This window comes from Hemiscyllium ocellatum, chromosome 8, assembly GCF_020745735.1.
Source record: "Hemiscyllium ocellatum isolate sHemOce1 chromosome 8, sHemOce1.pat.X.cur, whole genome shotgun sequence".
Classification (NCBI taxonomy): Eukaryota; Metazoa; Chordata; class Chondrichthyes; order Orectolobiformes; family Hemiscylliidae; genus Hemiscyllium; species Hemiscyllium ocellatum.
This window is the reverse complement of record NC_083408.1, coordinates 70,798,164-70,821,137: the sequence shown is the minus strand read 5'-3', so window position 1 is coordinate 70,821,137 and position 22,974 is coordinate 70,798,164. Positions and strand designations below refer to the sequence as shown.

General features: G+C 40.1%; 1 protein-coding gene across 7 annotated transcripts in view; it reads right to left on the bottom strand.

Annotated features, from left to right (window-relative positions):
- The window catches only part of nid2a (nidogen 2a (osteonidogen)), a 127,645-nt gene extending 107,063 nt beyond the window's left edge, over positions 1 to 20,582 (bottom strand). For 4 of the 7 annotated variants that reach the window (XM_060829163.1, XM_060829166.1, XM_060829168.1 and 1 more), the window contains exons 1-10: positions 19,674 to 20,581; positions 18,842 to 19,144; positions 15,870 to 16,108; positions 14,769 to 15,301; positions 14,085 to 14,234; positions 13,713 to 13,964; positions 12,198 to 12,398; positions 11,655 to 11,882; positions 10,756 to 10,899; positions 285 to 416 (exon numbers count right to left, since the gene is read on the bottom strand). In XM_060829163.1, the coding sequence (XP_060685146.1) occupies positions 285 to 416; positions 10,756 to 10,899; positions 11,655 to 11,882; positions 12,198 to 12,398; positions 13,713 to 13,964; positions 14,085 to 14,234; positions 14,769 to 15,301; positions 15,870 to 16,108; positions 18,842 to 19,144; positions 19,674 to 19,874 (2,383 nt within the window). In that variant the 5' untranslated portion in view covers positions 19,875 to 20,581. Of the gene's footprint in view, positions 1 to 284; positions 417 to 10,755; positions 10,900 to 11,654; positions 11,883 to 12,197; positions 12,399 to 13,712; positions 13,965 to 14,084; positions 14,235 to 14,768; positions 15,302 to 15,869; positions 16,109 to 18,841; positions 19,145 to 19,673 lie in introns of all 7 variants that reach the window. The other 3 variants (XM_060829167.1, XM_060829165.1, XM_060829164.1) reach the window with 2 other exon arrangements.
- Between the last annotated feature and the right edge of the window lie 2,392 nt (positions 20,583 to 22,974).

Sequence of the window (22,974 nt, the reverse complement as noted above, 5' to 3'; positions counted from 1 at the left end):
AAGCACTCCTTTAGTTTTACATAACCACTACTTAACTGCAGTTTAACAGGATTTATCTTGTCTTGTTTTGCACAAACCCACTTTTCAATCCAAGCAAACTTAAAATGAATTTGTCTATTGGTGTGTTTTATCAGAAGCATTCAATTCTTTTGCAGTACCATAATGCTTGAGGGTTTTTGGATAAAGATACAAATATCACTTCATTAATTTATTGTTTACTACTTACCAAGCACAATCACAAAAAAATGTACCTACTCACTTAAAAGGTATTTAAAAATACTTACGAACACATGTGTTTCCATTCTCTAGAATTCTATAGCCATGCTGGCAGTCACACCCATAGGATCCAGCCACATTGACGCAAACAGTATGTTCTCCACACTCATGGGTGCTAATATCAGCACACTCATCAATATCTGAGGAAAATGAAAATCTTGTCCTATTAATTACATAAATATATCAATGAATAAATCCTTCTAGAATGAGAATGTTTTTGAATTAGCATTGAACTAATTAAAATTCTGAAGCTGTTTCATTTCAGGTGTCAGGCATCCCATGTGGAGTTTAAATAATGTTAAAGCGACAAAGTAGAAGAGATAGATGTAGCTGGTGAATATATAGAAAGAGACATAGTGATTGTCCCATTTGGACAACAGGAAATATTTCAATTCGTTCTTCACTATACAGAACTTGCAAAGAAAATAGCGGTCTTCCCCTACTCCTGAATAATTTGTTGGGTTAAGAGATGGAGATCACTGGCAGACTGTGCATTTTCATTGCCATAGCAAGGTACACACCTTAGAATGTTTAAATTACACTGAATCAGTCTCAACTCATATTCATAATCATCAATTCATATTCATTTGTAGAGGTAATTCATATGATTATCTACAGACCAGATTACTGGATTACACCTACAGCAAAATAATAATTGTCTATTACACCATCCCTTATGATCAACATCATGCTAATGGTGGCACATGTCATCATTCCTTCAAGGGTTTTTGATAAATATCCCAGAATTTCCTAACTTACAACTGGGGGAGCACCATCAGCACAAGAAGATGGCCCATCACATTTTTCTCTATGTAGTTAGAAAGATTCTAGATCAGATTTACTTTTCCTTTAGGAAAAAAGAACTTAACTCTCACTTATTTCCATTCATGAATACATCACATACAAAACAAATGTGAGCAGAGAGTTCCCTTCAATTGGAGCTGGACCTTACCAACAGAAACTTGTCAATACACTGGTGGACATTTATACATTTCTCAAGGAATCAATGAATGGTTTAATCATCACTTCTGATGAATGGGCTATAAATACAGCTGTACAGTGAACAGCGTTTAGGATGCTCAGGCACATCTGTCTAGCAGTTTAGCTAGTACAGCAGCAACTGTTTAAGTGGGGCTTTATCAAAGGTTTGCCTACAGTCCAGATACAGTACATCATGACTTTCCAAATTCATTTGGGACATCAATACCTCAAAAATGTTAAGACAGCTGTCAGACAGAACCTTCCCCTGCTGAGACCCTGTCAGCTATCATTTATTTTGAGCGATATAAATTTTCTGTATTTATCCAGAATCATTTTGTTAACTTCTTTGAAAAAAAGTCACTTGTCTTACTTGTAAACCAAATGAGATAACCATACAACAGAGTTACAATTGTGTTTGTATTGTGGAGGGGTAGAAGCTAATCTAAAATATATGTGAATCAGATAACGACCAGCTATAGAAATGGCAACATGTGTAAAGTTGATCATTTTGGAGAATTAGCCAGATAATAAAAAACAAGTTGTTTTTGTTCCTGCTGTTGGAGCTGTGTGCTAAATTGTGCAATCTGGCAATCAGTTACATCAGGAATGCAGCAGCTAGCTACATGCCGACGGATTCCAATTAAGTCTTCAACTGGAAGGTGCTAATGGCAGACAGATTCAGTGAAATTGGAGAATCTTCAATACCCTAAACATTTGTCTTCAGCTTCTTGTATATTGTACAAAAATACAGGATAACTATAATTGCTCTTGTTGTTCTATCCAAGTATACATTAGAATCATAGCATTCGCAAAAGCCATATAGCTGTTCAACATAATGTCTTACTATAGCTGAAGAGGAATAACAAGTTGCCTGGTTTTCCAAAAATAGCAATGCTACTCAAATGAAGGGAGATGATTGAAACTTATATAGATCAATCAAACCACAGTTCCCTCTTAGTGCTTCTACAGTGGAAGTAGGGTGGAGCAAATCCTTTTCAAGTGATATATCAAGTTTTACTGATAACCTTTTGTTCTTTGCAGGTGGGCCTCAGCATTGTAGGGAGACTAAAGAATGAGGGTGATTTTTGTTCTGCGTTTTGAGTGGGAACGAGACAGTAAGTATGAGTAAAATGCCAGGCCAGTACTTACGCCCCCATTCTTCTGTTGATCTAAATAGAACCAGTCCTTGAAATGGGCCTGTTCCAGAAAGGCATCTCATAATTTAGGAATGGAATCTTGGAATGTTACAGAATAGATGGTTGCTAACGGGCCAATTATGTCTTGCTGTTCCCTGCACGGGCAACTTATCTGGTTCTACTCCGCAGTCTATCTCCTGGATTCCTGGACAGACAGAACTCTGGTAACAGAGTTTGTATGTTGCTGATATTACTCAAATGAGTCATCCATTGTAGAAGCCTACACTCAGGGAGTATGTTAATAGAACCGTGCATACTAGCTGTCATGGGATCAGAATACAGGCACTGTTTCTAAAGGCTTTTAGAATCTGATGGATACTGATCTGATAGTTACTATTACAGCTGTCCCACCAGTGGACACAGAAATCCTTGACCAAGTAGGATGATAACACTGCTCATTTCTGGGAGAACAGCCCAGCCCAAGCACTTTACCTATCCCTCACAATTCAATGCAAGTCACACTTAAAATAAGAATGGGGGTCCAGACACAAGCAGCAACGAATCAATAAAACAGTAAACTCTTTCCAGGGCCAGGATGCTGTGTGAGAAGGGCCATCTCTGCCACATTAGATTGTCAAGGAAAGGGAATTGTTTCTTTACTCCAAGATAGCTGCTGAGCATGAATGAAAGGAGCTAGATCATGCTCAGCGACATGTAACATCTCATGGAACTTGAACCTGTGTCTGAGGTTCCAGACAAGATGAACTCTCTTATTGTCTTCTGTAAGTACTATGTTTAATAAAGTTTACACACAAGAGCAGAGATCTCACTTTACTAGATGGCAGTAGTGGCGAGGAGACCAAACTAGAGACCGTGATAAAACACTGAAGTTAAGCCCATAAGTGTTATCACGTCAAAGAAAAAGCAATAAGGACAGCCCTAAGGTCTGAACCTGATCAAGGAGGTGGGGCTGTGAGCATCACTGAAATGAAGGTCAGTGGTGGCTGGAGCTCAGTGAGTGATGCTTTTTAAGGCTTATCCAGACACTGAACCATGGAATGGGAATGCACACAGAGGAGAAGACCCATGCAGAGTATACAGTAAGCAACAAGGTGAAATCTGTCATCCATAGTGAGGGAAATATTACAGAAATTTAAAGGGAAAAAGGATGCAATCCATACCATAAAAGATTCCATCGCTCAGAACCTGTCTCACGGAGGGTTTTGAGTGCAAAGTGGGAGACTAGGGAATGGCAGCATTGGCAGCACAGAAAATTTAAAGGACTGCAGACTGGAGAATGGATACTTCCTGGGAGATGTGACAAGATTCCAGTAAGAATTTGACTCTCCTGACAATGCAGATCCACAAGATGAATGCTGCTATGTAAAGATGCAGGTAATTGGCAGAAAACTAGTTATAAATTGGATATACCAGAGCGGATGTATCAATCCTTTTGGATCCCACTCCATGGCTGAGGCCAAGTAGCATTAAGCTGTCTTTTAATCAATGTTGGCACCCAGGAAGTACTTGAGCCAGTGTCACACTAGACATATACTACACATCACTTACAAGGGAACAGAGATCTTACAAGTAATTCATAAATATTGTGATTCTTTATAAAGCAGAGCTGCTTGTATAGCTTTAAACATTCTTAAGTTGGCAGACAGTGAAGATGTGGAGTTCTACTCAGTGCCCTATGGATCTCTGGCCTGCTGTGGACAGCCTTTGCAGTGAGACTGTGATGTGTGTCTTTTTAACTTTGTTTCTTGTTTTCTGATCTATGGTTATGTTGTCTAGAGTTGAAATGTAACTTTTCTTCTTCATTTCTCTATTCTGTAATTAACGATTGTACCTTGGTACCTTTGTACCTAAGATGGCACTGTAAGCAGAGACTTATAAACTTTTCACCATACTGATTTGAGTACATGTGACAATAAAGCCAATATATTCAGTCATCCATTCTCTCCACTGCAAAAACATGCTTGCCCAAGCATTGCAAGACAGTGGAGCAGAATCTCCATTTTCCTCAAAACAGCAGGGGAAAATTGCAGGACAGGAGGCACCAAAGGCAGTAGAAACCAGTCACCAAATGGAATTCTGGACAATTGGTTTGTTTTTTCATCATGCAGTCGCAGAGAAAGAAGCCACTACTCAAGTTATTCATTTACTGGAGTCTGAGACTTTCGATCTTCCTATACTATTGAATGCAAATGACATTGTTCCTAAAAACCCAGCTCTCTCTTTTGAGGAGAATCAATTCTTTCTTGAAGAAGAAAGAAGTAGTAAGATATCTACTGATTAAACAAGCTTGGCGAGAAGATGCAGCAACAGCAACTGAAGCCACAGTTAGAAGAAAAGGTTCCTTTCAGAGGAGATAGCCAGACCACTGCTACAAGGAATTGACCTTGTACTAGTTCAACCACTAAATAATTAAATGAAGTTTCAAAAGTTCCAATAGCCAGTAAAAGTCACCATGGAATCTGTGACACCTAGGATTATGGAGTTAGAGACAAATTTTTAAATCATACAAGAAAGAAGTCTCAGAGCTTCAAAACAAATTCAGAGCCATTCATGCTTCAGGCAGCTGGTGGCAGGGGGCGTTTTACCATACCCGCACAAGCAGTAGCCAATTATATGCAACACAATTCTTGCAAAATGTATAGAGAACATCAACATGAATGAACCAAAAATGGCCCTTCAAGAAGAAGCACAACCCCAGTTGCTATTAAAACATGATCCATAGGAAAAAAAAATCTTTAAGTCCAAAGTGAATCAATGTGCAGAAATTGTTGATGTTCATAGACAGCAGCAAAAGGCTGCAACAGAAACCATCAGCAAACCACAGAAACACTATAGAGTTTCTTACAGCCAAAACCTACAAGACCAAACTACCAAAGTTCCAAAGACATAGGATATTTTGATGAAGCTTAAAGTCGAGCATCAGAATGAACTTGAACAGGCCAGAACTCAACAACAATTGGCTGTCAAACTGCCTTAGTTAGACTATCAGGCTAAAAGCCCAGCTGTTAGAAACTTGCAGAAGATTTACAAATATTTTGTACTTACAACCAGCGTTGTCATCCAGTTGACACTTCAGAGATATGAGGGGGACAAAAAGAAAATCGCAGAAACAGTCAGAAGTTCCAGATTATGTTGAACAATTACTTGATGAAAATTTTCTGCTAGAGTTAGTGCATGATGCCCTAATCTTTCAAAAAAAAACTGCAAGAGAGTTTCCTTGTTAATCTCAGGGACCACCTTTCGATAGAGATCAGCTTAAGCCAGTCTGCAGATCATTGTACTACACACAAATTTCTCAATGATCCTGCTCCAGCAGTTTATCTCGCTGTCTATATTGGGACAGTCCTGCTTTCTCAGGGATTCTTCAAGATATTATTGCCCGCACCTCAGCAGCCTTGTGATGCAGCAAACACTGAACACCTACAGAAGAAGAAATTCCTATCCTCAAAGTATGTGAGAAATCTTCCCTCCCTTACCTTCAGTAATGTCTTCAAAATGCCTTTCACTCTTCTTTTCATCTACAGTACATTATCCCAAGACCAGAAAGCAAAGCAGATAGAAAAGAGAGTGAGAATTTCACTTCCTCATCTTCTTTTTAAAGAGGCTGTGCTGATTAGAGTTTTCTCCTTTAAATTTCCTCAATTTATCTTCACTGCTGCTACTTTCATGTCTTTGTGATTTTCACAGCCAAAGGGCCAGCCATCATCAGAAACTATCATTCCATTCAACAATATATGTTGGCTCTCCAAGGATATAACACAACAGCACATACATCTCAGAAAACTGAGGAAGTTTAGATTAGATTTTGATTTAGATTCCCTACAGTGTGGGAACAGGCCTTTCGGCCCAACAAGTCCACACCGACCCTCTGAAGTGTAACCCACCCAGTCCCATCTCTCTCTGACTAATGCACCTAACACTATGGGCAATTTAGCATGGCCAATTCACCTGACCTGCACATCTTTGGACTGTGGAAGGAAACCAGAGCACCCGGAGGAAACCCAGGCAGACACGAGGAGAATGTGCAAACTTCACACAGACAGTCGCCCAAGACTGGAATCGAACCTAGGAGTCTGGTTCTATTAGCACTGCTGCCTCTCAGAACCAGGCTCCTAGGTTCGATTCCAGTCTTGGGTGATTGTGTTGTTGGAGCTTAGTTTCTCAACCAACAGATTTATGGGGGGAGAAAGCAGAGAAAAGAGTTAAATATTTCAGGTTGAACAATGGTAAAAATGTGTACCATTAAAAGATTGGATTAGATTGGATTCCCTACAGTGTGGAAACAAGCCCTTCGGCCCAACAAGTCCACACCGACCCTCCGAAGAGCAACCCACCCAGACCCACCCCCCTACATTTATCCCTGACCAATGCACCTAACACTATGGGCAATTTAGCATGGCCAATTCACCTAACTGCATATCTTTGGACTGTGGGAGGAAAACGGAGCACCCAGAGGAAACCCTCACAGACACGGGAGAACGTGCAAACTCTACACAGACAGAAATGAACCTGGGTTCCTGGTGCTGTGAGGCAGCAATGCTAACCACTGAGCCACCATACCACCCAAAAAAAAAACAACTGAGGAGATACAGACTAAGTACAGCTACTAAGACTGTGCAAAAGGTGCAATATCATAGTGGCATCAGATCATATGGACCTGGAACTTGGGTCTGTAGGGTCCAAGATAAATGGACACATTACTGGAACTATTTTTCTGCAATAGGTTATGGTCAATTATTAGTAGTTGCTTTCAATAAAGCCTGTTGCTATTAACTCAAGAATGTAAATATCACATTACTGCATACACACCACAAGAACAGCTGTATTTAAATACTAACTGATTTGATTAGATGCTTTTTGGTTCTTCTTCTTTGCAATTGGCACTGAAACATCCACAAGGTAACAGTCCTCATCAAGTTCTACTGCATTCTCTCCTAAAGCCACTTATCCAGGCATTACTGATATCTGTGCCTTTTTGGATAAGAAAGTTATGCAGATCAAAGCAAGCTACAACATTGCATGCTATACATTCAAGCAAACATTACAGAGACTTCAAAATGAAAGCATTCTTCAAGTTTCTCTTATTCTCTCTGTTGTTATCTCTACTGAAGCACTTTCTTTGCTGTAATGGTCATAGGTGAGCCATTATGTCTGATGGCAATAATTTACTTCATCAAAAAAATGCACATAATCATAAGAAATCTCTTCACATAATTCTTCTCATCAAACAGGTCAGAGGATGAAAACTTCATGACAACCTCTAGTAAATTTGGCATTAATGTAGACAATTAAATGGGGGGTTTGGTTTAGACATTCTAGAAAGCAACAATGACTTTCTCCCACTCCAGTGTAGTGAATCCTGAGGTGTACAGGCAGTCCAATGCTATATCCACACACTCTGCCATAGGGACTATAGGGGGTGTTCGAAGAGGTGAATATGCTAATCAGTTTTTCAGACTTCTGCTGTTTGTGCTTGGCCTCCACCTGGGCCTGTCAGAGATGTTTAAAATAGTTGGCAATTTCAAGGATGCCTCTTCTCCAGTTTGAATAGTTTAAAGCAGTGAGTCAATGGGGATCTTGCATTTTTTGGCGGAGGCTTTATGGACATCCTTGAAGCATTTTCTCTGCCGTTCAGAGGAGAGAGCTTATTTTGTAAGTTTTATGCCAGCTACATTGACAATGTTGGCTGTCCAATACAGGTGCGTGATTGTAATTCGTGCCTTAATGCTAGGAATACGGGCCTGAGAAACAACACTGTTACTGGAGCCACTGTGTTCTCATCAGATTTGCAGGATTTTGCAGAAGCAGTAGTAATATTTCTCAGTAATTTGAAATCGTTGTTGTATGTTCCTGATTCACATAGAAAGGCAGGTAACAGGGTTTCTTTGTAGAACATGAACTTGAAGCTGGGTTTGAGATCTTTGTTACCAAAAGATATGGGATGGAGTATTGCAGTGATGGAGAAGAGCATTGGTGCAATGAGACAGCTTTACTTAACTCTGGTTTTCACACATATAGGCTCTGTGGTGGATCCATTGGTGAGGACGACACTTGCATATTGTCTTACAGCAGACAGAAAACAGTGATCAATTTCTGGAAGCAGCCAAATTTGATAAGAACGCTCTATAATCCCTCCAGGAGAGTCAAAGGCTTTTATAAGGTCAAACAAAATCACATATAAAAAGTTATTGTTACTCTTTACACTATCTTTTTGAACAGAGATCCTCATTGCTGTGCCCCTTGATGAACAGAATCCACACTGTGACTCTGGCAAGATCTGTTCAGTCACTAGGACGTGGTGATAGGGGAGAACTTTTGTAATGACCATCATTGTGGTGGATAGCAAAGAGACCTCTCTGCTGTCCGCCACAATCGGTTTTATCACCATTCTTGAAGATGGTCATAACCACAGAATCAGATCTGTTGGTGTGCTCTCCACTTTGGATGAGGGACAGGAGGTTATGTATTCATGACAAGATTGCTTCCCCTCTATTTCGCAGAGATTCTATCTGCGCTGGTGATTTTGTTGGTATTCAGCTATTGGATGGCCTCTTAACTCATACGTCAGGCTGGGGTTCTGCTAAGATGGAAATGTGGGATGTGGTCAAGGGCAGCACATGGAAAACGGAGTTTCATTTGAGGAGATCCTCAGAGTGTTCCTCAGAGTGAGAGACGACTGCCTCTTTATTCATGGCGATGAGTGACATTCTCTTCCAGATGCTCAGTGCAGTAGGTCCTTGGGTGGTTGGGCCGTAGGCAATTCATGGCTGGAAGTCACATCTATTGGTGAGGTATTGGAATTCCTGGAATTTCCATCCACTGTTTATTCTTTGTTGGTTCCTGATTGGATAGGAGTCTTAATTTCTCTGTTGAGCTGCTTTCTTTCCTTAGGATTTTGGTCATACTCCCAGTTCAGGATTGCCTGATGCTTGCAATTTAGTAGCTTCTGGATCCAAAGATCATTCTCACTGAACTAGTCTTGACATTTCCTTAAAGCCTAGAATCTCTTCATAAGAGCTATTTATGATGGATTTAAGGTTCATGAGCCTCGCCAAGTTGGTTGTGAAGGACTGACTGGTTTCACATGATCTGAACATTCCATGAGATGATGCTGTTTCTATTCAGAAGATTCATTGGACTTAATGCAGGAGCTAGCAATGCTAGATAGATGCCATCTATAGCAGCCTAATATTGGAGATACTTGTAACTGGATGATCCTAAAACAATGTTCTTGTTATCATGCCATACAGCTTGAATTCTCCAGCTCCGTTAAAAATTATGTTAGGTTTCTGACAAATCTCTGGTTGCCTCTACAGATTCCACACAGCCTCTTGGAATGAACCAATTGCATTGCAATTGTGTGTAGTGATGTTTTCCAGCAACAGACACAGCTGCTCAGCAGATGATCTTGGCTAAAGGTCTTCACTGCAAAAGCTGGCATCATTCTCCCATTGTTTTTGTTTCAATAAACAATACACTCATACAAAGATCCTCACTGCTATCTTTGACAGATTACCAAGGGCTGTCAACCCCTTTTTGAGGGGCTAACTGCCTCTGTGTTTTATCCTCCTCAAATACTGCTTCACTTTTATTATGCTGATTTTCAATCTTCTTCTACTGGTAATAAACCAGCTCTTGTATAAGCGCCAAGGTTGTCAGAGTAAGATGGTCTCTGTACAGATGCACTGCAAAACTCAAAACTACCCCAAATAACCTCTTCAAATATAGCAACGGCTGTTAAAAACCTCTCAGGATTATGATCCACAAGTTCTTACCAATTCAAGCAACAGAAGCATCTCATTTCTTACATTGCCCTTAGTTTCTGGACCATGATCAATACAAATTTGCATATATAACACAAACTTTGGCAATATTCTCTCATATATTACAATAAGACCCTAGATCTAAATAGGAGCAGCTATTATATAAGATAAAGGCCGAATGTAAACAAGATCTACCTTCAGTTGCAGATTTTGCAGAGTAGAAGTTCAATGCCTGCATTTCTAAAATTCTGGAAAGTGTGTGGAAATTTAAGGCATATATAAGGAAAATCTTGCCATGTCAGTTTGAAACTACCAAACTATTTTACTAGTTTTTTTCCAGGTGGTAATTATTTTCATGATCATTTATAAAACACAAAGAATCATTTTAAAGTTGTAAGAATACCATGCAACAGTGGATTTAAATTAATATTATGTCAAGCAGAAACAGAATGTTCATACACCTTTCTCAGTTTTGGTGAAAAACATTTCTCGTTAGAATGAGAGCAAGGTAAAAGGTGTAAAACAAGCAATAGGCAAGACAGTCCAGTACTAACAATACATTGATTGTCTTCACAGACCTGAGCAAACTTTGCCATCTCCTTCATAGCCAGGAGCACACTTGCAGATGTGTTCACGTTCATTTATTGCAAAACATTGTGCTCTTGGATCACAAGTGTGGCTTCCATCCTGACATGGATTTACTGTATCAGGCCTCAAGTTACCTATAGAAAGAACAAAAGAAATACATGACAAACTGCATTGGAAAGAAGGCTTGTGCATACAGGGGGGAAGAGCACATATAATTTCAGAAGGCCAGTTATATAATGACTCAGGGACAGGGGAATAATTTAATTAGGTTCAATTGGTATATACTGGTAATACTAGAAAAGAGTCCTACATATTTCAAATCAAAGAGCTTATGATCCCCTTCCCAATCAGACAGTTTACCATTCATTGAATAACATAACGTGCTGACCTCAGGCCAAAAGCAGACTTATTCACTTGTTCAAAGTAAAAGACAGCTTTGTTAAGATATCTGACACATTAAGACCATGTCTCAATCTTTTTAATGATCTTGCTGTTTGGTCATTGTCCTTTTCTTACCCACCTCCTTTATGAATATATTTTTATGGCTTAATAATGAGCAAGTTTTTTTTTATTCATGAACAACCAGAAGGCATGGGTCAGTGTTACTGCAGAGAAGACATATAGTATATTACTTAAGGATTAAGCAAATATTGCTTTTACACCAGGAATTGATGGCAAATATTGTTTAGCTTGCAGATATATAAGACAGTTAACTCCTTGAATTGGAAGGAAGTGGTCAGGATAGTTTTAAACTGCTCACTGCATGTTTAAATACTGTTTTAAAAAAATTAAGGCATTGGCAATTCCACCACCTTATTCTTTCTTCATGGAGCTAATTAAATGAAGAAATGTAAAAATAGGGTGTGATTCTAATCCGGAAATGATTTACCTCTGGCGGCTCCAATCTGGTTAATCATTGCATATCTAACAACCTTCTCACTCTCATCATAAAGCACAAAAATACGATCAACATTAAGTTGTTGACTGGCTGGAGTCGTCCTTGGTGCATGTTCACAGTCATAGTAAGTAATGTTCTGCCTCAGCTGATATCGAAGTGTCTGTGTCCTACCATCCCTGGTTTCAACTGAATACTCCCTGTAGGTTGTAGAAGTAATTGCTGCAAAGGGGAAGTTTGAAAGTAAAATTAGTATCTGTACTACTTGCAGAAACTTAACAATTAAATATTGAAAATTTCAATATTGTTTATACTTCTCAGCACATTGTTTATACAGAAAGCTAATTTAGAATGGGATTGGTTATATGCCATTACAAAGCTCTTCCCATGCCAAGAAATTAGTAATCTAATTATTTAGCAGCTGCTTTCAGAGAAAATTGCAAGACACATGATTTGAAACAAAAAACTACAATTTTTCACATTGCATGACTTTTACTGTGCGATTAAAAAAAATACAACTTAATGATGTTAACATACCAGAACTAGAACGGTGGTAGAGTTCATCATATGGTTGGATCTGGACCGTAGCACCTTGGGCAATATCAGGCAATTCACCCTCAATTTCAGTGGCAATGCTGAGATAATTCTGTGTATCAAGTCCTTGAGCTATTTGCATTATATTTAACTTCTCGTTGCCAGGATAGAAGATGATATCAACATTGCGAATAAATTTAGCACCTAGAAAAAAATTTTTTAAATGTAAGTTATGTAATAAAAGCGACCTGCTTTCACAAGATTGTAGTTGTTTGAATTGTCTCTTTCGTTACACCTCCAATAAAACCAATATGTCACATGATGGTAACATTACTCCACAGAAGCCAGCATCCCATCACCAAGGCACCCTTTATTTACACATGAACAGTTTTTCAATAATACTGTTTCATACAGTGTCAGTATATCTTTTTATCTGTCAGCCAGGGCTTCCTGATTGCAGCATAATAACAGCCCCAATCAGGAAACTCATATTCTATGAGGTCCAGCTGACCTTATTAGAATCACTACAAATGCTATCTTATCACAGCAGAAAATCACAGTATAATTATCTCAAATCCTCACACTGCATTTCAACTGACATCTAATGAGGACCAAAAGATCATGACCAATGTTTTTCTCCACAACCTAGTTTGAGGTCAACTATAGCACTACCATTCTACTCGAGAGTATCATGACAATTATAAAACCATTGCATGATATAGGCTGCACACAGCGATATGCAGAGATAGACAGAAAATTGTGAAAGAGAAGCAAAATACTTTGGGAAAAAAAATAAAGAATTACAGATGCTGGAAATCAAAAACAAAAACAGAAATTGCCAGAAAAACTTTGCTAGTCTGGTAGCATCTGTGGGGAGATAACAGATTTTATGTTTTGCATGCAGTGACCCTTCTTCAGATTGCTTGAAATTTAAGTAAATTAATTCTCACCCTCAGCAGGTTCATCATCATATGATACAAAAAGGTAGCTTGACGATGAATGGATCACTGCTCTTGCAATTGTCAACTAAGTCAACACGGAGTGGGAGCCTGACTTTATGCAACTGGATGGATTTTGAATGGCTCACCACTGGTGTCTTTACGTGTTGAGCCATAAAGAATGCTTCTCACAAACATAAATTGTACAAAAATATAGGTACTAACTCACAATTGGTGTAAGAGTCACAAATTATTTATTTTACTAATATTTAAAATTAAGAGACGGACTTCAAACACTCCATTCAAAAATGGTAATCACACAACATAACACAATGTTAATTCAGGTTCAAGTTTTGATTAGTGATTTCAACATTAAGTATTTTGTAAACTGAAGCACTGATCTGAAAGAACACCAAAGGGCTTTTGGCTCATCTGTGTGACACAGTCTACAGATGGGCTGTTCCAGCATTAGGCCTTGGAGTCAGGAGTTCACAACTCTTCACTTATCAATGCCATTTCTTGGTCTGGACTTTGGAAATGTCAAATTTCAGTTAACATTATACAATAGAATTGTATTTACCTGCAATGCTGAAACCATTTTTGAAGCCTGGTTGTTCCACAGCAAACAACCATCCAAAAAGATCTCCAATTATAGGAAGCGACTGCATTGCCCAACCTACCACCTCGGGAATTTGGCTAATAGCTGTAAAGGCTCTCCCATCATTTACAACTACATATGCATGCAAGTCAGCATTCCGAAACTCCACAGGCATTCGATTGGCTCCAACTATTAATTTTCCATTTACTTTTCCATTTACACGCTGAGTAACACCTACAAAGAAATTAATCAAACTATTATTGTGTGCATGTACAAGTGCAATTGTAGGCAGACAGTTTCAAAACACAGAGCTAAAGTTAGTTAAGATAGGAATGTTCTTTTTTTTTAAACTACCTTCTGGTAGACATTCTCTTCCATTGCCATAGTAACCAGAATGGCAGTGACAGCAGAATCCAGTTGAGTAATCAGCACAATAAGCATGTTGGGAACACTGTCCCTGGTTTCTCGCACAGGTTTCCCTTGTGCCTGTATTATACGTGAAACCTGGAAAACAAAGAATGCTTTAGTTACAGTATCCAACATTTTTCCACACTACAACAAAGAAAATATCAGTTCATAACTTATACCACTCATGAGCTATCAGCAACATTGCTATTTTCAATGAAAATTGTGCCAACGTTGTTTTCTTTGAAAAAAATCTGCGTTACTAGGACCCTAAACTCTGGGGATAATAAGTTATCAAATCCCTACTTACCACTTCAACAAATACAGACTTCATTGGGCAATAATTTTATTTACACTTACTTTATTTTTCAATAATTACACTATTTGATGACTAAATGTAAAAATGTCTAAATGTATCAGGACATGCACTAGCATTTATTTTTGACACAGTACATTGCATTGGTTATATCTTGCTCATCAATTGTAAAAGTGCTTTTTTGAAGAGTAAACTCTAATTCTGTTGTTTTTATAGAATAGAGTAGTACAGGGACAATTTCAAACGTGAACATTTTATCATTACGTATTGATAAAATAGCATAAATATATCTGAAATTAACTTTCCATGTTACTTACCACCAGTACCTATTTCATCATCTTCTTCCACACTGACAATATGTCTATTATGTGTAACTGGTAACGGAATTCTCAGCAAAGATTCAACCTCTGAGTATCCAACAGGGTACCTTGACTCAGTCATAACCTCAGGTTGCCTCTCGGGATATGATGGCAAAACCCCAGTCTCAGGGTATGATGACACAATGCCTGCCTCTGGGTAACCTTCAGGATAGGAAGGTATAATGCCTCCATCTGGATATGGTAGGTTGTCTGGAATCCCATCAATTCTATCCACAGCCTCTGTGGGTACAGAAGGCATGTATTCCTCTTCTTCATCATCATCTTCATAATATTGTTTGTAATCTTCATTGTCAGTGTATTCAGATTCCAACATATTATGCTGAACTGGGCCACTTAAAGCACTATCCAATGTTACAACAGAGTCCTCTCTTGAAGGTGTCCCTCCTATATTTGCTGGAATTACATTGTTAAATGAGGAAGCTCCACCGATATGAAAAACCCAAACTCCTCGAGTACCTGAATTGCCCATCCTGCAGTGATCATAAAATAATATAATTAGGCTTAATTTAACATTAGCAGATGGCTTTAGTTATTAGTGTTTCAAGCAGATTTCCAGTGAATGTCAGTCAAAATTTCACTTTGTCACTCAAAATAATTCCAATTATAACTTAGTGAATATAAAGTCTAGCACATGATATCAAGTTCATAAAATCTACAAAACTGAGTGTTTGTTACTTTACTTACTGGTAGTTTATTCACCTAGGGTATTAAGTTCTTAAATACATACAAAAGTTTGCAATACATTGCTTCCGAATGCAATCAGCTAAGCATTCAAATTCGCTTTTAAAATATAGGTTTTTAATTTACTATGTAATTAAAACTAATGCATTTAGTTAGAGCCTTTAACCTCAGAAAAAGTCATAGGAATTGAATGGACAAAAGCTGATGGCAATGTGAAGAAGTTGATATGAGGATAGATGTCTAAAGGCTTGGTCAAAGAGGATTGAGTTAAAGGAGGAGAGAGTTGCAGAAGCAAAGTGATTGAAAGGGCAACATTCTACATGGCAATGAAAGCAATCTACAATGAAAAGTACTCACTGATATAGGTTTTTCACAGATTGTTCATTGCTGGTAATACTGTAATAAGGACCCTCACTTTTCCACAGAAAGAAACCAGTTTCCCCTCTGCTGAAGCCCACGCGAGCAGGCAGCTCTATCTGAACATTGTAGGACTCCTTAGGACGGGTTCCAAAGAACTGCAACCCATCTTCTGGGTAGAGAAAAATTGCATAGGTGTTTGACTCATCAAAAGCCAACAGTGCCTGAAAGGTGTTGAACTAAAGAGAGAAAAATATGAATAAATTACATAGTCAGGCAATTTCTTCAATCATGAGACATTTCAGAAGAATAACCTATTTAAGCCTACAGAAAATGTTTAGAAAATTAAAATAAAAGCAAAGTACTGCAGATGCAGGAAATTCTGAAATACTGCGTTGACAAATACTGCAAGACCAGAGTTTCCAGCACTTTGTTTTTGTGTTTAGAAAACTGGACGTTTTCACATGAAAAGCATGGGATCGATGTTAATTCCAAAATAACTTGCTTGCTGAAGAATGATTGTTCAATTAGTGACGAAAACTGTGTGCATCTGGTTTTGACAAACTCAGATCAATCTGCGTGGGCAAACAAGAACTAAACTGGGTCTTAAGAATCATAATAAATATACCCATCGAATACTTAGATTTAGAATGGATTGCTTTCCACCATGACCCATCATTAATATTGAAATGGATCATATTTCATCAAGAATGGTTTGCAATGTAAGTATATAGGAATGTTAGTGTACTGGTAACGTTAATGGATTAGTAATATAGAGGTTTGGACTATTGATCTGAAGACACAAATTCAAATCATGCCATGAGAATTGCTGGAATATAAGTTCAAAGTATATATCTGGAGCAGGACGCCAGAATCAATGATGGCCACGAAACTAACAGGTTGCAAAAACTCATTTGATTCAATAATGCCCTTCAAAGCAAGGAACTAGCCCTAATTCTTTTACTGAGGAGTGTAGGAGAGTATCCCTGGGGCAGCACCAAGCATGCAGAGAAATCCAGAGTTAACCTTCAACACAGAGCTTTGTTCATAATAAACAATAGCAGCAGCATGTTATAGACGGAGGTGAAGGATTGCACACCCAAAGGATCAGATCATAGTTTTGCAGTGCAATTACATTCAGACCTCAATGAAGTGGACAATTAAACAACTAAAGAGGAGAAGGATGCACAAACATCACCACCCATACAATGAGGAGCTCTACCTATCTGCACAAAAGACAAGACTATACTAGTTAAAAGCAACTTTAGCCAGAAATGCCAAGTGGCTGATTCATCTTGGCCTCATATCTAGCACCATATCTGCTGGCCTTCATTCAACTCAATTCACTAACATGATACAAAGAAACAGCTATTATACCACAAATATGGACTATGGTTAATATCCCAGCTGCAGTACAGAAGATTCATAATTCAGAAGTATATATATCCCTATAACATTGTGATATATACAGTATTCTGGAAAATTACCCAAATATGCCCAAATCCAATTCAAACAATTGTCACCTCATCAATCTACCCTCAACCATTTACAAAGTGACAGAAGCTGGCATTGTCAATGTTTTCACCATCACACATATTCAGCAACAACCTGGTCACACAATTAGATTCTACCAGTGCCACTCTGATCCAGACCTTGATCCAGACTTGAGCAAAAAAGATAATTCCACAGGTGAGATGATAGAAACTGCCCATGATGTGAAGGCAGCACTTGACAAAGGGGCACTTATAATATTGAAGTTGCTGGGATTTGAGGGGCAGGTGGGTGAAAGTGAGGAGGGTGGGGAAAATATTGTACTACGAGGGGACAAACCCAGTACAAGGAAACATGGCTGTGGTTATTGGAGGTTAATCAATCTTGGCTCCAAAATACTAGGAGTCCTTCAAAGAGTGCTTGAAGCTCAACCATCTTCAGCTACTTCATCTATGACCTCCCCTCCATCAAAAGGTCACAGGTATTTCCTATGATTTCACAATGTCCAGTACTATTCATAAGTCTACAGATAATAAAGCAGTTCTTTCCTACATGGACCAAGATGTGGACAACATTTGACATGGTCTGATAAGTGGCCAATAATATTCATGCCACTCAACTGTTAAACAATGACCCTCTCCAACATATAACAGCAGGGCAGAAGCTGTGAAAGCTGTAGCAAATAACTCATCTCCACAAAGCTTATCCAAATACAAAGCACAAGTTAAAAACATGCTGGAGTACTCTCTGCTTCCTGATTAAGTGTGGTTCCTACAAAATTAGAAAGCTTGACATCAGCCTGTCTGATCTGCATCTTACTGATGACCAGCATTCACTCCACCACCACAAGTTCTCCTCATAGTTACATCCCATTCTGACTTGGAACTATAATTGCCATTCCTTCACCATTACAAACATAAAACCTGGAAATCTATGGCCGACTGCACTGGAGTGTAATTGACCCACAGTGTCTACAGCGGTTCCAGGAGGGTGCTTACTATCAGCTGCTCAAGGGCAATTCAGGATGGGCAGCAACAGTGGCTACACCAGTGATCCATGCAGACCTGAAGAAGTAATTTAAAAAAAAACAAAGTACTGTGGCTGCTTGAAAGTTGAAATACAAATGAAACATTCAGGAGAAACTCAAGGAGGTCTAGCAGCATCTGTTGAGAGACAAACAGAGCTGACATAGAATCATATCAGACTTGTCTTACTCAAATAAACATATTCTATCAACAAAATGCACCCTGGTTTACTTCAGCCAAACATCTGGTACCTGCGGTGTTACCAAGTTAACCAGCATGGTCTCAGATTTCCGCTCTGTAAGTTAATCGTGGAAAAGTAATGTTGTAGGAGTGGTTCTCAGTGCTGGTCTAGATCAGCAAGCTTTGAGGAAGGCACTCACAGGCCTGGCCCATACACAGTTGTTGGTATCTCAGCACCTAATAAGGTTCACCGGTCGTTTTCTTGTAGTTTCTTACCCTGTCAGAGGAGGCAACCGAGCGCGACACTTCCTCATAAGCCGCCACGTTCTCCCAAGTGGCGATGAAAGCGTTGGTCGGAGTGAATGAGCTTTGAGGAAAACCTCTCCTGATCTCCCGGCCGGCGCGGCCAAGGACATCCGAGGAATCGTCTTGTCTGTAATAAATCCGCCCTCGGTCATTGCTTGTGTCGATATCTGACAGGAAAGGCGCTATCACCGGGAAATCAGTGGGGAATCCGTCGTCTACATACTGAGTCTCTCGGGGGAAATCCTGCGTGGAGATGATCCCATTCGTTCCTACCTGAAGATTAAGAGTTCAATTATTTACCCGGAATACAGTGCAACGCCCTGCCCAGTCTTTGTTCCTAAATTTAATGGCTACAATAACATTCTTCTAAAAGTACTCTGACTCGACTTTAGCACTTTTACATACGATTGCTCTGAATAGTTAATTTTCAGGCATGTCCAAAGCTCTCCACAAATTATGTCAACACATACTTCGATTTAAATATCATTTCAGATCAGATCAGATTACATTTCAGTTTGTCCTGTCTCAGCGTGGGAATGAACGCCCCGTGATTCAGCCCAATTAGCTTCTCAGACTAATGCCTTTTCTAAATGTTTGCGGTCTCTGGAAAGCGGGTTGTCACAGCCCGACTGGGCTACGAGTCTGGGAAGCGGTAACGGAAAATTGAGAGATAATGCGCCAGCCCGGGCAATGAGCGGGGAGCGGCTCTGGCTCCATGGACAATGCGAGGAGAAGTGGACCACATAGTTCTGTTTAGCACCACTCACAAAACACAATAAATAGGTTTGAAGGTACAACTTACGTAGAGGTGACTGAACTGTGTGTCATAAAAGACAAATGGCCTTTTGAGTTGGATAACTGGAGAGGTTTCATCATCGCCTTGCTGCAGGGTCAGGTCTGGTGTGTGGGGACCAAACGGGAAAAACTCCTCTCTTTCGATTGCAGAAACCAAGCTGAGAAGCCAGTGCAGTTTGAACAGGGAAATTAAGCCCCTTCCCTGCATTTCTGGAAGCGAACAGATGTGTTCCAAAGTGGATAGGAAAGGGGAGGAGAAGCGGCTCTCTCGCTCTGATCTCCTGGTTTTATAGCTGGCTTTCTGTTTAACCCCAAGAACAGCCAATAGCCCCCGGGAGAAGGCAGAACTCCCCAACTCCGGCCCTCATTGGATTAGGCCGAAACTGATCGACAAGTCTCGCCGCACTCCCCCACATCTGGTTCCCATTAAACCGGCTCTTTCCTCGACTTTCTCATTGTGCTCATTCGTTCAAACACGCAGCACCTAAAGAAAACACTGAGGAGGTGGAGACAGACTACTATTGGAAATGTTGGGAAGTGTCAGCTCGGAGCCATTGGAAAAGCCCCGGGATATGTCCGAGAGCGCGGGCCACTGGAAACCAGGATCATTCCCGTGCCCTTTGACACGTAGAAATAAAGGCAGAAAAAAACCCAGATTTTTCCCAAAGGCGATCATCCCAACTTCTGGGAGGATGGAAACCTGGTGTAATCAAACTGACTGGGGCACTGCCCCAAACATTGGTAACATTGCTCTGAAAATTCCAACCAGATCTGCAATTTCTAACAACTCATTTCTGTTCCAATATACTCTATACGTCTGACCATCTGTATGCTTGGGGAAGGGGAGGGCGCAGGAAGAAGATTATTCCGAATTCCCAAGCAGTCTGTTACAAATCCCGTTAGTTTCCCAGTGGATTTCAAAGGCTCCTAGTCAGAGACAAACTAAATTGCAGTTTGACCCTGATGGGATACCACACACCCTTTTCCTCAGATCGGCTTTTTAATGTGTTCCCCGTTGACTCTGATGAAAGGGATAAAATGCTCTTGCCGGGTTGAGCTGGGAAGATGTTCTTCAGGAAGTCAGTTAATATGCCCAAAGGAAGTCCCGTTAAATTTCTTACAATCCCAGATGCGAGATGCACAGTATTCCATGTTTCGATATTGAACTAGCTACTGCTCCATTGTAGTTGAAGATTAGACATTTGTAAAATTATAAAAAGGTAAGATTGAAGCTGTTTTTTTTAACCAAGTCAAAAAATAAACCCTGTAGTTGCTGGAAATCTGAAACAAACCCTAGATTCGGCTGACGAAACTGAGCAGGAGTTCTGAACACGAGTCATAGCGAACTCGAAATGTTAACTGTTTCTCTCTCCGCAGATGTTGCCAGGCGTTTACTAAGAAGCTGGTAACAAAATGTAAACTTACTGAGGAAAACAATTCCTGTCATTGGAACAAATCAAAGGGCGCTTACATCAGTTAGCAGCACTCCACCAGAAACTCTTTACAAATCCAGGTCAAACAATTGGATTGCAGTTAGATTTTACGTGGAATCTTGAAGTGAAGGGATATCAGATTAAATTCCCTATAGTGTGGAAACATGCCCTTCGGCCCTACAAATCCATACCGATCCACCGCAGAGTAACCCACCCAGACCCATTCCCCTCCCCTATATTTACGCCTGACTTAATAGGCAGTTTAGCCAGGCCAATTCACCTAACCTGCACATCTTTGGACTGTGGGAGGAAACTGGAGCACCCGGAGGAAACCCACACAGACACGGGGCAAACTTCACATAGACAGTCACCCGAGGCTGGGATTATTGGGGGGGGGCGGGGGGAAAGCGCATTGAGGTCGGTGAACATCTCGTTATTTCACCGTAAATGGCGAAACACCAAAAAAATCCTGTACAGACAATGGTCAGCAAATCAATAAAAACATCTTACGATCACTGGGCTAGAAGGAGGCGGCCATTCAGCCCTGTGTGCCAGAGCAGACCGATTGAAAGTGAGAATTAAGTACTCCTTTTTCCGCTTTTCCTGACAGAATGAAATCCTGTTAGATCAATCAGGGAGGTTTAGGAAGCTGTCGCCTTTGCTATTTACATGTGATTTAAATCACGAGGCCCATTTTGCTTTGAAACTGCAGCAGTTTAATTTTCGGTCATGCCTCAGCCGCAGTTAACAGCAGCTGGAGGAAGCGATTTCACTCACTGCAATGGGACCCGCGGTGAACTCTGCACGTCCTGAACACAGCGATATGGAGAACCTTCCTCCCGTCACTTAGTGCGCTTTGGGCCCTTTCCTCAGCCAATGAGTGATATTCGAGCTAAATAAGGGAAAAAAAACCATCCCTTTAGCGTCAGCCCATTGTTCACTCAAGGGGCTTTGTTTAAAATGGGATATAACGCTTGTGGACAGTGTGACAAAAAGATACTTCACAAAAATGGAAGTCTTTGTTTAAATTAACGAAGGCCTTCGCGTTTCAACTGCGCACCATCCGAAGTTCATCAGGATATGGTCCTGACAGTTTCACACTGAGTGCGGCTGGAGTCCGCTTATATACAGGGTTTTAAAATTCTTCTCTGGGAAGTGGGCGTCGCTGGCTATGCCCAGTTCATCTTTGACAATGTGACACACGGTTTATTTGCGAAGCGAATGAAAATATAATAACGAATGTTTCGGTAAAGTCTCATTATTACCCATTTGGGGAAAACACTTTATCAGGGTCTTGCAGCAGCTGCGGGGGAGAGAGAGAATATTTCAGCCTGTCATCAGAACGAAGAGGTGACACAGTTCAAGTGTTAACTCGGTTTCTCTCCCCACAGCTGCTGCCAGCTTTATTGTTATTTCCAGTGTTTGCCTTGGTTCTTATTTCAGATTTTCACATCTACGGTGCCTTGCCTTTGATTTGAAGTCATTTCTTACTGGGGTTGTCTCTTAATGTAGGTGAAAGTGAGGACTGCAGATGCTGGAGATGAGAGTCGAGAGTGTGGTGCTGGAAAAGCACAGCAGGTCAGGCAGTATCAGAGGTGCAGGAGAATCGACGTTTCGGGCAAATGCCTTTCATCAGAGCTGTATGAAGGGCTTCTGCCCGAAACGTCGATTCTCCTGCACCTCGGATGCTGCCTGACCTGCTGTGCTTTTCCAGCAATACACTTTCGACAATTGTCTCTTTAATGTTGTAACCCAGTAACTCTAAACACTAACGTACAAGATACACGAGACTTTCAGTGAATATGACAAGGAAGATCACACCGTACTGACCGGTTGGAACTTTAAATTTATGATAATCGTCGTCTCTTAATTCTG